The sequence below is a fragment of the Pantherophis guttatus genome, chromosome 10, assembly GCF_059756535.1.
Source record: "Pantherophis guttatus breed Tessera chromosome 10, ASM5975653v1, whole genome shotgun sequence".
NCBI classification, from domain to species: domain Eukaryota; kingdom Metazoa; phylum Chordata; class Lepidosauria; order Squamata; family Colubridae; genus Pantherophis; species Pantherophis guttatus.
The window spans coordinates 13635837-13650000 of record NC_142072.1 but is presented as its reverse complement, the minus strand read 5'-3'; the positions used below and the strand labels follow the sequence as shown (position 1 = coordinate 13650000).

The 14164-nt window shown below is 42.9% G+C and overlaps 1 protein-coding gene across 8 annotated transcripts in view; it reads left to right on the top strand.

Moving 5' to 3' along the window:
* PTPRU (protein tyrosine phosphatase receptor type U) overlaps positions 1-14164 on the top strand; it is a 408282-nt gene that overhangs the window by 189335 nt on the left and 204783 nt on the right. For all 8 annotated transcript variants that reach the window (XM_034413695.3, XM_034413698.3, XM_034413697.3 and 5 more), the window contains exon 3: positions 10934-11205. In XM_034413695.3, coding sequence (XP_034269586.2) covers positions 10934-11205 — 272 coding nt within the window. The remainder of the gene's footprint in view (positions 1-10933; positions 11206-14164) is intronic.

Below are 14164 nucleotides of genomic sequence, written 5' to 3'. Positions count from 1 at the left end.
CTTTTAATTTAGCAGCTTTGACCTATATTTATATAAGAAAGGTGGGATGGCTAGTGTTAAGTGACACACACACAATACACAAGCACACACACAGAAAGAACTCTCCCCTTAGCTCTATTTGGAAAGATACTGGAGAAAAGAAAGCGTGTTCTTTGTTGCTGATGTCAGTTAAAGCTGTCCTTAAATTGCACTGAGCCTGGTGAACGGTCTGGAACAAAAGAAGTGAAGTATTGATCTGCCTGTTAATGGACTCCTTTCTTAGCCAGAGATGGCAGCAGCTACTGCTTCCCTTCCCCACAATCTCTTTTTACCAGTATGGAGTCAGCTTTGTTTGCCAGATCAACTCCTTTTGTTTTCATGGCAAGCAAACACGAGGGATGCTTCCCCCCCCCCAATAGGGACCATATGGACCAGGGGATGCTTCTTCAGATACAGACCATATGGACAGGAATCCTTTTTCAGATACAGACCATATGGACAAGAAATGCTTCTTCAGAGATGGACCATATGGACCAGGAATGCTTCTTCAGATATGGAACGTATGGACCAGGAGATGCTTCTTCAGATATGAACCATAGCGACTATACTAGAAGTGAGGGAAAACATTTGCCAACATTGTTTAATATTTAGGCAGGGGGCATTGGAGTATGACACAGAAGAAGAACAAGTGCTTTTCCTGTAGTAATATATTCTGTTTCTGAGGTGAGAAAATGTACAAAAACTACAGTATACAGTAAACATTGATTTGTCAAGAGGAATCAGCTTTCATGGGAAACTCCTCCTCCTCTTCCTCCTCTTCCTCCTCTTCCTCCTCCTCCTCCTCCTCCTCCTCCTCCTCCTTGGAACTGTGCAGATAGCAAACTTCAACAGCTCGTTTTCCACTCAGTGGCCCCAATCCGAATTGCTGCCCCCTCACTCTGCAGCTGTCAATCCAGCCTTGACATTTTTATGATTGAGCTACTTTTGTTCTCAATTTTGCAGCTGAGAGAAGCATTTCAGATGTACAAGAATAGCACAAAGTACAGCTCGGTTTTACCAGTTTAGACAACAAGAGGAAATTGCTGTACGTTTTAAGTTTAAAGCATTAACACAAAAGGACCGAAGGCAGATATGTGCACGTGAAGACGGACAAGTTTCAAAATCTAATCATGTGATCTCCTGCTGCACGCCAAACGAAGTGAGCAAAATCTTTGGGTTTTACTCACAATTTCTTCATTCCACTCAAGGGTTGACAGTGATAAAGTCTAGGACAAAGCTGGATCATGTAAGTTGCTTTGATTATAGAAGTCAAAGAAGCTGTAAAGCGGAAGGTCTCATAGGATCTATGAACCAAGTCCTATACCCTTTGCTCCTTATTGCTCCTGTCCTTATTTAATAGATACTTTTTTTTCTGTTCACCTCTCAATATTGTATGTCGAAGGCACAATTCTTTCTCATCATGGGATCTTTGATTCTGACAGCTTTAACCTTCATAGAAGTGGTAAAGTTGAGGAAAGGGTGTACCACATTCCCCAAACGAAGTTCAATGTTGTTGACCTCCATTTGCTTCCCCCCCCAATTTTTTTTTTCTTTTTAAGTCTTCTTATGGTATAAAAAAGTGTTTCTCAACCTTGGCAAGTTTTAGAGGGGTGAATTTCAGGTCCCTGAATTCATCCATCCATCTTACACTTGCCAAAGTACTAATGTAGCAGCAAGCAAAAATTAATGCTAGTCTCAAAACATTTTGCATTACGGATAGATAAGATTCCTTTCTGGTGTTGAAAGGTGATCTTCTAATTAAGGGAAGATTGTCTGCAGAGATGGTATTATTAGAACAGGTGTCAGGCCTGGAAGCCATCTTTTTCATTGGATCTTCAGACCTGCCACATTTACTACTGTGGGAAACTGGGAGGGGGGATTGTATGGAGCTAGGGTGATATATATAGTCATAATATATCATTCCTTTCATAACATTCCTTTCTCAGAATGTCAAGGACATCTTGCCCTGCACCTGGGTGGCTGGAACTGGGAGACATCTCCAGTTGGGACGGTGCTTGGATTGGACTATGTGATGGACTTGTGGGTGTTGGGCAGGGACTTGAACTTTCCTTTGGGTGGGGAAAACCTGGAAGCTTTCAGATTCGGGTTTTCCCAGATGTGCCAATATGACATCTCTAATAAAATTTAACTTTGAGGAAATTAAAGCCTCAGAGTTTTCTTTCGTTGGGGGAGTTACTTGGACCCTGACAACAGGTATGTTTCATGAATCTTAGCTTATGAGACCAATAAAAAAAAAGATTCTGTGTAGAAAATGACTTAATGTCTCATGGGAGTCTGGAGGCATTTCATCGTCTTGATATAGATAAGTACCGAATGATATTTCTACCTGACCCTGTCCCCCATCAAAGTAATTAATACCCAATCCAATTATTTTATTACCTAAGGCAATCTTCTGTCCTCTTTCTGACAATCAAGAAAAACGATGAAGTAAATAACTGAAAAATGCTATCCTTTAAGGACATCAATAGTTAGTTGCCTAAAGTGGGTAACTTAAGACAAACTAATTATTGTCAATAATTTTTTTCTGTGAACACACGTGGCACACGTTAAAAAAAATGAAATTCTGATCATCGCTCTCAAAAGAAAACAAATATATACCCACATACAGACATGCACATGCATAAACATATGCTACACACACACACACACACACACACACACACACACACACACACATTATATACAGTGCATTTTGAAATACATAGCTGAAAAAACAGTCTTGAGGGTTAACAAGGTTGATCTATATGGTACAAAGCTATTACAGAATGTAAATGTTCTGCTTCGGATACCGTGAAGCCTCCTCCTAGAAGGTAACAAAGAAAATCGGTCATAGAGAGGATGTCCCAGACATGACCCTGGTCAAGGAACGCTTATATGCCATGCCCTGGATAGAAGGAAGTGAACGTCCAATCTTTTCTGCCATCCTCACCACTCTCTATACAGCCTTCCTGTCCAAAAGAGTAATACTTCTAAACCAGGGGCCCTCAATCCCCGGTCCATGGATCAGCACTGGACTGAGGCATGCCAGAAACTGGTCCATGCAAACAAGTGAAGCCCCATCCGCAGGATGCGGGCAGCATGCCAAACCACGCCCTCTCTGGTCCACGGAAAAACCTCTTTTCATGGAACCAGTCCCTGGTGCCCAAAAGGTTGGGGGCCGCTGTTCTAAATCACACAGTAATACAATATGACAGGATGCTTTCAATCATCCCTCTATAGCAGAGGAACTGTGTCCCCTTTATGACTTGTGGACTTTCCTTCCCCTTCCCCTTCCCCTTCCCCTTCCCCTTCCCTTCCCTTCCCTTCCCTTCCCTTCCCTTCCCTTCCCTTCCCTTCCCTTCCCTTCCCTTCCCTTCCCTTCCCTTCCCTTGTATAAATGGGAAGATCAGTCGTAATTCTGCAAGGACACCATACCAAAACTGGGAAGTGTTACTTTATATCAAGAGCCTGAATTACGTGGCAAGCCCACCATACAAACAATCAGTTTTTAAACAAATTCTATACCTCTCTGAGATGGTATCCTGGTAGAGACTTTAATTAGCTTTCTGGCAAATAGAAGTCCATTGGGGTGCAGCTTCCTCCATGAAGCCTCCTGTCGGCAGAGTGGGATGCGGTAGCTTTAATAGTGGCATGGAAGGTGAAATCACATGTAGAGTGAGAAAAACTGGATCTACAGAAATTCCCAGCTATAAGGTAATTATGCTACACTGCAGGAGGCATTGTTATTACCTCTCTGTGATGGAAGATCACATACTGGGTGAAATTCTGAAATCTTTCCAATTCTTAAAGATGCCTTATAAAATTATGCTGGAGAAGACAGCCTCTCTGGAGCCCTCTGGTACAAACCTATCAGGAAAAATGGTCTTTGTGGTTGCTAGGCAATTTTCAGGTGTTAATAACTTGAATCCCAACTGTTGAAATGTCTGCTGGATGGATAATGAAACTTCTTGATGCCCTGGAGATCAATATTCCTTCTGCCTAATGAAAGATCATCTCAGTTCACAATTTCTTTCTTATTCATTCTGTGAATTATATCTACCCTTCTTTTCTGTATATAAAACCCACAATATAATTTCCAGAGCAATCTATGGGGGCAATAACACATTTTTGCAATGTGGAGTATAGTTCAGAATTCCACCCAATCCTAATTTCCCCATTTTTGTTTCTTACCCTATGGTCACTCATGGACATGAGCATCTTTGTCTTCAACTGATTGTTCTTTGGCAAACAAGCTTCCTCCAAGACTGCCAGCATCAATTCACCCTTTGTGCATGGGTCATGTTATCCTGACCCACGTAAGAACATAATCTTATGGAATAAATGTGCTTTCAATGTACAGGATATGGAGATGTGTGCATTTGGCTGCTTAGCAAACTCCGATAAGATGCTAAAGGATGAGACAATACTGTGGTCCAAGATTTTAAAACCCATGACAACAGCTTTAAGGTTATGCCTCAAAGCTGAGTCTGCAATTCATCCTCAAAATCTCTGCAAGATGCTGTTATTTGACTCAAAGGAGTTCCATTTGGTTTCACATAATGCCATAAAAATATTTTTTTTAAAAAATTTCTCATTCCTTAAAATAACACCTCCCACATCAAGGAATTATAGCAAAGTCCTTCCTTCCTTCCTTCCTTCCTTCCTTCCTTCCTTCCTTCCTTCCTTCCTTCCTTCCTTCCTTCCTTCCTTCCTTCCTTCCTTCCTTCCTCCCTCTCTCCCTCCCTCCCTCCCTCCCTCCCTCCCAAGATAAAGGAGGAATGATTTGTGCATATGGAACATTTCATGTTCCATATGACTTTGCCATTATATGACATGTGTCCAAATTTGACACGGGCTTAATATAAAGATCTTGAGCCACTTGTTTCTTAAAGTAGCTTCCCTCAATAATTTCCCCTCTATTAAACTTTTATACAGCTTGTAAAATTTCTTTTCCATTTATTTATTTCTTTATTTCCTCTCTCGGTTATGCCTGTAAACCATCTCCTAAAATAAAAACAAAACAAAACAAGGAGACAAATAAAAGTGGAAGCAATACTATACAAAATATATTAAGCTTCTGTACATCAAAGTATTTTAAAAAGGCTGAAGCAATGCAGAATGGAATGTGGAGTTCCAGTTTTCTCCTCCCAAGTTTGTTACACACATTCATACTGGCCATTAAGGTTTGTTAGCTGAGTTTGCTTTTTCTCCTCTTTTCTGCTCTTCCCCTTTCTCCTTTCAAGCCCTGTCTTTATAGCGTAACACGGCCATCCGAGGCTGTCTCCCTCTTTCAGTTGTATCTGAACTGCTTGCAGAGGCATCTCAAGTCGAGGTTGCAGATAAATACAACTTCACTTATTATAAAGCAACTTTATGAGCAATCTTTAGGTGTCCTTTGTGAGGCTAAAAGGCAGCGCATCAGATTTAATTAAGAGAAAACTTACAAGAGGAAAAGGAGTGTATTTTAGCTGAGCAGAATCTTGCACAGCTGTTCCAGGGTTTTGCGTTTATTTTTCATCTCTCTTTCTCTGTTGATCCAAGTCATAATTAAGGAACATCATCTCTGGAGCTTAAGATTTCATAGTTTGGAAAATAGGCAAAACGCTCTTCTTTTCCAATACTGCCAATTATTTTCTCCTTGTTTCTTGTTTGACTCATCTTCCCCCTCCCTCCCTCCCTCCCCACATACCCATTATTTTGGATAGATAAGTGGCGGCCCCTGAGCCCAACTCCCGAAGCAAATACTGTTTGAAGAGGAATTCTGCAAAAAGAAAGAAAGAAAAAAAAAAGAGAATAAACACAATGAATAAACACAATTTATTCATTATTAAATGAATAAACACAATTAAAAATTAAAAGGTTGCTATCGGGAAACGGAGACTTGATTTAAATAAATGGGACCGTTCTTGTTAGTTACAGAATTCAAGACAATAAAGCGGAGACCATGGTGTCTTGTTCTTTTTTTAAAAAAATTCCCAATTTGGGGTTTGTTTTTTTTTGGGCTCAATGCATTTATGGGTAGTCCTCAACGTACGACACAACAGAGTTTTTTTTTCCCCACAGTTGCTAAGTGAATCACGGCAGTTGTTAAGGGAATTATGAGGTTGGTAAATGAATCCGGCTTCCTCCATTGACTTTGCTTGTTGGAAGCCAGCTGGGAAAGTTGCAAATGGTGACCCAAGACAATGCAACAGTGGTGGGTTCCTCCCGGTTCGGTCCGGTTTGGCCGAGCCGGTAGCGGTGACGATATGACATCACCGAACTGGTTCTCCCCCCCCGCCCTCCCACCCCCCGTTATTCTTACCTTTTATTTGGTCCCACCCCCAATCTATTGCTGCCTCCTGAGTCCCAGCGGATGACTAGAGGGAAAAAAACTGTTTAAACTCTTGCCGCGGGGCTTCAAAGAGCCGTCCTTCAGCTGATCAGTGTTAAAAGCAAACAAATGAGTCGGGTCGTAAGTGCACGGATTTGGTCGTAAGTGCGAGGACCTTCCAGAAATGACTGACCAGCTAGCCATGCCCACCTAGTCACATGACCTCCAAGCCACACCCACAAAATAAGCCACGCCCACAGAACCAGTAGTAAAAAAATTTAGAACCCACCCCTGCAATGCAACTGTTATAAATACCCATTTGCCACGTGCCCGGATTTTGATCACATGACCACGAGGATGCTGCAACAATTGTTAAGTGTGAAAAATGGTCATAAGCTACTTTTTCACTTTTTTTTCATAACTTCAGTCACTAAATGAATTGTCTTTTTCTTTCTTTCTTTCTTTTTTGCTTTAATTTATATGCCTCCCTTCTCCGGAGACTCAGGGCAGCTTGCAATGCGTTAAGCAATAGCCTTCATGCTTTTGTATATTTATACAAAGTCAGCTTATTGCCCCCACAAACTGGGTCCTCATTTCACCTACCTTAGAAAGGATGGAAGGCTGAGTCAACCTTGAGCCTGGTGAGATTCGAACCTGCAGTAATTGCAAGCAGCAAATGTTAATAAGATGTTAATAACAGTGCTTTAGTCCACTGTACTATCAGGCTCTACCTGCAGGTATATGTGACTTGCAACAGTTTGTTCAAAGTTACAACAGTGCAGAAAGAAGTGATTTATGATTGTTTTTCACACTTACGACCATTGCAGCATCCCCGTGGTCGTGTGATCAACATTCAGCTGCTTGGCAATTGATTTGTATTTATGACGGCTGCAGTTCCCAGGGTCTCCTTTTGTGACCTTCTGATGAGCCAATTTAATGGGGAAGCCAGATTTACTTAAGAACAGTTTGACTCATTTAACAACTGTAGTGATTCACTTAATGACCACGTCAAGAAAGGTCGTAACATGGGGCGAAACTCATTTCACAACCTTCTCACTTAACGGCAGAAATTTGGGGCTCAGTGATGGCCGGAAGTCGAGGACTACCTGTATTTCTTTTCTTGGGCATAGGGCAATTGATGTCTCTTCTGGAAAATTGCCATTTCTAAGCAGCGCCATTGGGGAGCAATTTTAATTTCTGAGACAGATTGGCACATCATATATAGGTTATGATGGGAAAGGCGTATCTTTGGGGAATTTCCTTTATCGTCCTGTGCACAGGATGCTGTTGCTCAGTGGCAGTTCGCATGATCTGTCTGGGGGAGAAATCTTGTGGCCAGCTGCTGCTGATCAGAGTTGGCAGGACTGAAATAGATGGGCCAGATGGTTTGAGTATGTATAAAGGTGCTTTCTCTGTTGATATAATAATATTGCAGCAAAACCAGAATGGGGTAATGGGGAAGAGCTGGGACAGGCAATCTGTTGTTCACTGTACAGCCCCTCTAATCTTTTTACCATCAATTGTTTTAGAAATCAATTTGAGAGAGGGTTGGTGATCCAAGCTTTTGCAATGTAATTATCAAGGGGTTGTTAGTGGGAAAAGTGTAGATCTGGGAGCAGAGAGACCTGGATTTAGTCCACCTTCTGTCAGGGTTCCAAGTAACACCCCCAACGAAAGAAGAATCTGAGGGGAAGGGGAAGGGCGGCAGGGACAAGTCCAAGCAGTCACCAGGAGATAAACCCTGGCTTGAAGGTCTCCTCGTGCAAACAGATGATCCCAAAGATCTCTCCCCATCTCTGGAGAGATTTTCCTTGACCCAAGACTGGCTCCTGACCAGTGATTCCACCAGAGTGCTGTCCCCATTCGTGGAGTTACCTAGGAGTAGTGGTGAAATCCAATTTTTTTTTACTACCAGTTCTGTGGGCGTGGCTTGGTGGGCGTGGCAGGGGAAAGATACTGTAAAATCTCCATTCCCACCCCACTCCAGGGGAAGGATACTGCAAAAGCTCCATTTTCACCCCACCCCAATGCTTAACGCATTGTAAGCCGCCCTGAGTCTCCAGAGAAGGGCGGCATATAAATCAAATTAAAAAAACAAAAACAAAAAAACTCTGGGGCCAGCCAAAGGTGGTATTTGCCGGTTCTCCGAACTACTCAAAATTTCCACTACTGGTACTCCAAACTACTCAAAATTTCCACTACTGGTTCTCCAGAACCTGTCAGAACCTGCTGGATTTCATCCCTGCCTAGGAGCCCCAAGTAGTAATATATCTTGAGCCAATCTTTGTTTTCTGATATTTCTGGAAGTAACATGGAATCACGGGAAGTAAAAATTCTACAAACGTTGAGCCATAATTATGGAAAGACAGGTAGCTGCTCTGTTCTCTTGCTGCCAAGAAGCATTGAGGTTTATTACATTGATGGCCTCTGGGTATTGTAATAACCAACAGAGTGCAGTTTAGTCAGAAGCAACCAATGTTAAATGATTCAAGAAAGCAGAATGGAAATTAAATGGCTTGATCCAGGTGGAGTTGGGCGTTTCAGGGCAATAAAGACTGAAGGAATTCTAGAGGAATGGTAAATAATTCTCCTTGACTATAATACAAGCAATGAGAAGGTTGGCATGGCACTTAGTTTGCGTGCATGTGTAAAAATGCAGTGTCTTTGGAGGTGACCGGAGTTTTAAGATGGGATGTATGTTGAGCTCTTTATGCAATAGATACCAGTTATAGCTATCACCAGGAACATTGTGATGATTCAAATGCTCATAATGTTCTAAACTGAGCAGAAAAGAGACACAATGATCAACCGGACACTGCTGTAGGTGATTAAATCTAAAATCATTGCAAAGGAAGGGGTAAGATAAAGGTAAAGGTTCCCCCGCACATGCATGCTAGTTGTTTCCGGCTCTAGGAGTGGTGCTCATCTCCGTTTCTAAGCCGAACAGCCAACGCTGTCCGAAGACGTCTCTGTGGTCATGTGGCCGGCATGACTAAATGCCAAAGACTCATGGAGCACTGTTACCTTTCCACCAAAGTGGTCCCTATTTTTCTACTTGCATTTTTTACATGCTTTCGAAATGCTAGGTTGGCAGAAGCTATGAAGTAATGGGAGCTCACTCGGTCACACGGCGCTAGGGATTCAAACTGCTGAACTGCTGACCTTCTGATCGACATGCTCAGCGTCTTAGCCACTGAGCCACCACGTCCCTTAGAAACGGGATACGTATATATTAATGTTAAGATGGGGAGAACAGTCCCACCCTTGTGTTGTGGTCCGCCAGCAGCCTGCGGAGCTGGCAGCAGAGTCGGACAGCGATGAGGCTGAGGAAGAACGTGGGCCAGTCCTGGAGGCTGGGGAAGGCTCGGATGAGGGCTCTGCGTCAGAGGCAGAGATGGGGCCAGGGCCATTGGGGAGTGAGGTACGGACTCCAGAGCCTCCAGAGACTGATAGGAGTGAGGCAGAGGAACAGGAGGAGCCTGTTCCTAATGCACGCATGAGAAGAGCTGCCAGAAGGCAAGAGCAGCTCAAGCAAAGAGGACAACTCGGCAGTAGGGCCAAGAGATGATTGGCCCCTCCCATAAGGCTTAAAACATACCAGCAACGGCGTTTAGGCTTTGCCGGAAAACAATGTTGGTAGCTTCGTCTTCTTCTTTGTCTACATCTTGTATTTATTTTTGTATCTGTGACTTCTGAACGTTTGCCAAGAAAGGCCTTTGGCAGTTTGTCTAATTGGACCAAGGTTTGCGATAAGACTGAGGAATTTGTGTTGGGAGGAATTTGCTTTAATTTAGTTGAACGACGCTGGGAATGAAGTAATTGTCAGCTGTTCGAATAAAGTTTGTTTGTTTTTTCACGGACTGATTTTCCTACTACTTACTTGGGCCTGGGTCACAACACCTTGAAATTCCATAAGAAGAAGCCAAATAGGATGAAAAACTTAATATGGGACTGTTTTAATATTCTCCCAAATTCTGCCAAAAAGAAACCAAGATCTACTGTGCTACTTAACAATGTTGTTGTTGTTGTTGTTATGGAGGTTTCAAGATGGGAGTGGGAGCCTTAATCTACTTTCTGCCTATTCTAGTCAGTGTTTTGCCCTGAGGTCCAAGTTGATTGGCTTGGAGATTTGGACCAGCATTAAAAATCTTGCAAGTCTGAAGTTTGTCATATCTTGTCAAGTGCAAAGGATCAGGACTAAACCTTTGGTTACACTTCAGAGATTTATTGCTTAAGCCTATACACAAGAATCCAGTGAAATAAAGTTCAATATTAAATTGGTGCTAGATAAGGTCAATGGAATTCAAGAAACGTTAGACTTGGACCATTGAAGGCAATATTCTAAAGATTCTAAACTGATGATACACTTAACTCCGCCCCCACCTGGTCTTCTCATACATGTCTTTTGCTAGGCTGTCCATTGGATTTGTAAGATTGCTTGGATTACAAAGGATGGGAAGAACAAGAAGAGTTACTATGGATTCATGTGCAAGTTTCTTATGCCATTATGAGTTTATGTCAGCATTATCAGATATACAGAACCTCAGATTCAAATATTGCTGGTTAAACAAATCGTGTTCTTCTCCTTTCTTTCCATTACAGGTTCTTATCTGATGGTCAATTCCTCCCAGCACAATCCAGGGCAGAAAGCACAGATCCTCTTCCAGACATTGAGTGAAAATGACACTCACTGTCTTCAGTTCAGCTACTTCATGTACAGCCGAGATGGGCACAGTCCTGGGACTTTGAATGTCTTTGTCAAAATGAATGGAGGGCCACTGGGAAGCGTGGTGTGGAATGTCTCTGGCTCCCATGGTCGGCAATGGCATCAGGTGGAGCTTGCTGTCAGCATGTTTTGGCCCAACGAGTATCAGGTGAGACGGGGATTGCTATCAGGCACAATAAATCAGAAAACAAGGTGGTTGAAATGACTACAGGTTTATTGCATGCTAACGCCGTCTACAAGAATCTGAACTACTACTAGTAGTAAAGAATCTCAACTACTCAAAGCAAATTGGTGGTAGACAAGAGTCAATGGGATTCAAGGTGGGCTGGACTTAGATCTCTTGTGGGCATGAAAGGATTTGAGACTGATGACGCATTTGACTCCCCCCTCAAGCTCAGCCTGGTCATCTCATACAGTTGCCTTTTTGGAGAAACCTTGTGGGAGATTTGGGATAAATTCTGATGCTTGAGGAAAACCATCTCCTGAAAAGTGAAGTGTGTGGCTGAATTTACATACAGAACCCTAAACCCAGTAGTGGGTTTCTACTGGTTCGCCCCAGTTCGGACAAACCGGTAGTAGCGGAGGCAGGAAGCTCCACCCACCTGCCCAGACGTCATCAAATACGCTCTGTGCATGCGCAGAAGTGGCGCACACGCAAGCGAACCAGTAGCAAAGGTGAGTGAAACCCAGCACTGCCTAAACTAGTGATGGCTAACCTTTTTACCATTGCGTGCCAGGAGTGGGGGGAGCACGGGGGAGGGGATGTCGCACATGCGTGCCCACATCCATAATTCTATGCCCCCCGCGCATGTGCTCGTGAGCCCCCCGCTCCCCCTGGTCCTGGCAAGCAATGGCCTGGTGGGCCCAGTAAGCTTGTTTCTCTCTCTCCCCAGGCTCCAGAGTCTTTCTAGGAGCCTGGGGAGGGTGAAAACGGCCTTCTACACCCCCACGGAGGCCCTCTGGAGGCCGAAAACGGCCAGTTTCCCAACTTCTGGTAGAACTGGAAGGCCTGTTTTTTGCTCTCCCCAGGCTCCAGAGCCTGTCTAGGAGTCTGGGGAGGCCCTCCGGAGGCTGGAAACGGCCCATTTGCCAATGTCCGGTAGAAATCAGCATGCGCTGGAGCTGAGCTCGCGTGCCCACCAATATGGCAACATGTGCCACCTGTGGCACGCGTGCTATAGGTTCACCATCACGGGCCTAAACCATACCATGGATTAGCAAAACCCATTTACCGTGTTCACTGAACATGCCAAATCCAAAATAATAAACTATACTATGGCTTGAGGCTATGGGTTGAGATAATTACTGGATTTCCTGTCTTCTACCAACTATGAGATGTGAACACTATCATAGTCTACTCTATTTGTTACATGCCCAATTAGATGTACCTAGCACTCCTTCAAAGTCTGAAAAAGCTCAGCAAGGTATTTTTAGTTCTTGCTTGGGTGAATGCCAAGATTGTAGATTAGAGCTGGGAATTTCCAAGAACGTCCCTGAAAAATATAATGGTACACCACTTCCAACTGTTCCAAAAGCTGCATGGGATATTGCATGAAATCAACAGAAGTTGAGCTTGACTGGAAGCGCACTTGATTTTTAATACCATTTTCCCCAAAATAAGATATCCCCTGATAATAAGCCCAATTGGGCTTTTGAGTGCATGGCAATAAGGCCAAGCGCTTATTTCAGGGTTCAAAAAAAATATAAGACAGAGTCTTATTTTCAGGGAAACACGGTATTCTATGGAAATCCAGCTCTTCATTTATGAGAAAGATGAACATGCAAGACAAGAGGATTTCACTGGATTGTCAATAGTAATTGTCTAATAATTAATTAATTGTCACTAGCCCATTCTTTTTATCCTCCTGGGATGGATGCTTGTCACTGTATAATCTGACTGATTTGTGCTAATTTCTGTTTCATAACAAGGTGAGATTTATTATCCCACTTCCCCCAAAGGAAGTTGATCATCGGCTTCAGATAGTCTTCCCCTCAATCTAGGTAGCTGAAAATCCATGATCCCCTTTATGGCATTTTTTGCAGTTCTTCAATAAACCTGCAAATTGAAAGAGAATTTATTGAGGGAAAAAAATTAGCCTTGGGCAGCAACTGAATATCAACTGGCCTGACAGGTCCTTTGCGCTCAAAGTTGCCCAAAATATTGTAGATTTTCAGGGGTGCCAAAACTTCAGCCATTTATATGGGGCAGTAAATCAAGTTGGCCAAACAAGGCCCTTATTTTATTTTCTCAGATTTCTTACATTTTTTGAAAAATAACAAAGGCACAACCAAAATCAAAATATTATGAAAATAATTAGTGAAAATATGCATTGCATTTCACTCCTCCTTTTCCTCTAAAAGTTCAAGTTGATACAGGTAGTCCTTGACTTAAGACCACAATTGAGCCCAACATTTCTGTTGCTAAGTAAGACATTTGTTAAGTGAGTTTTGTCCCATTTTACGACCTTTCTTGCCACAGTTGTTAAGGGAATCACTGCACTTGTTAAATTAGTAACATGGTTGTTAAGTGAATCTGGCTTCCTCATTGACTTTGCTTGTCAGAAGGTTGCCAAAGAGGATTACATGACCCCGGGACATTGCAACCGTCATAAATATGAGTCAGTTGCCAAGCATCTGAATTTTGATCCCACGATCATGGGAATGCTGTAACGGTTGTAAGTGTGACAAACAATCATAAGTCACTTTTTTCAATGATGTTGTAACTTCGAATGGTCACTAAATGAACTGTTGTAAGTCGAGAACTACCTGCATTTATGCTTTCCTTCTTTACACGATTTTCTTTAGATAGGTTTGTAGTTAATAGGTTAGATTAAGGTGGGGTGAAATCTACTTAACTTCCCTACCGGTTTGGAAGTGTGCGCATCACGTGCGATTTTGGACTCTCTGGGCATGCACAAAGCCTTCTGTACATGTGTAGAGGGTCAAAAACAGGTTACTTCCTGGTTAAAACCAGGAAGTAACGACGGGTGGGTGGGCGGAGCCTCACACTGCTGCCGCTACTGGTTCTCTGAACCCTGCACCGCTGCCACTACCAGTTCGCCTGAACCTCTGCAAACCGATAGCATTTCACCCCTGGATTAAGGTAG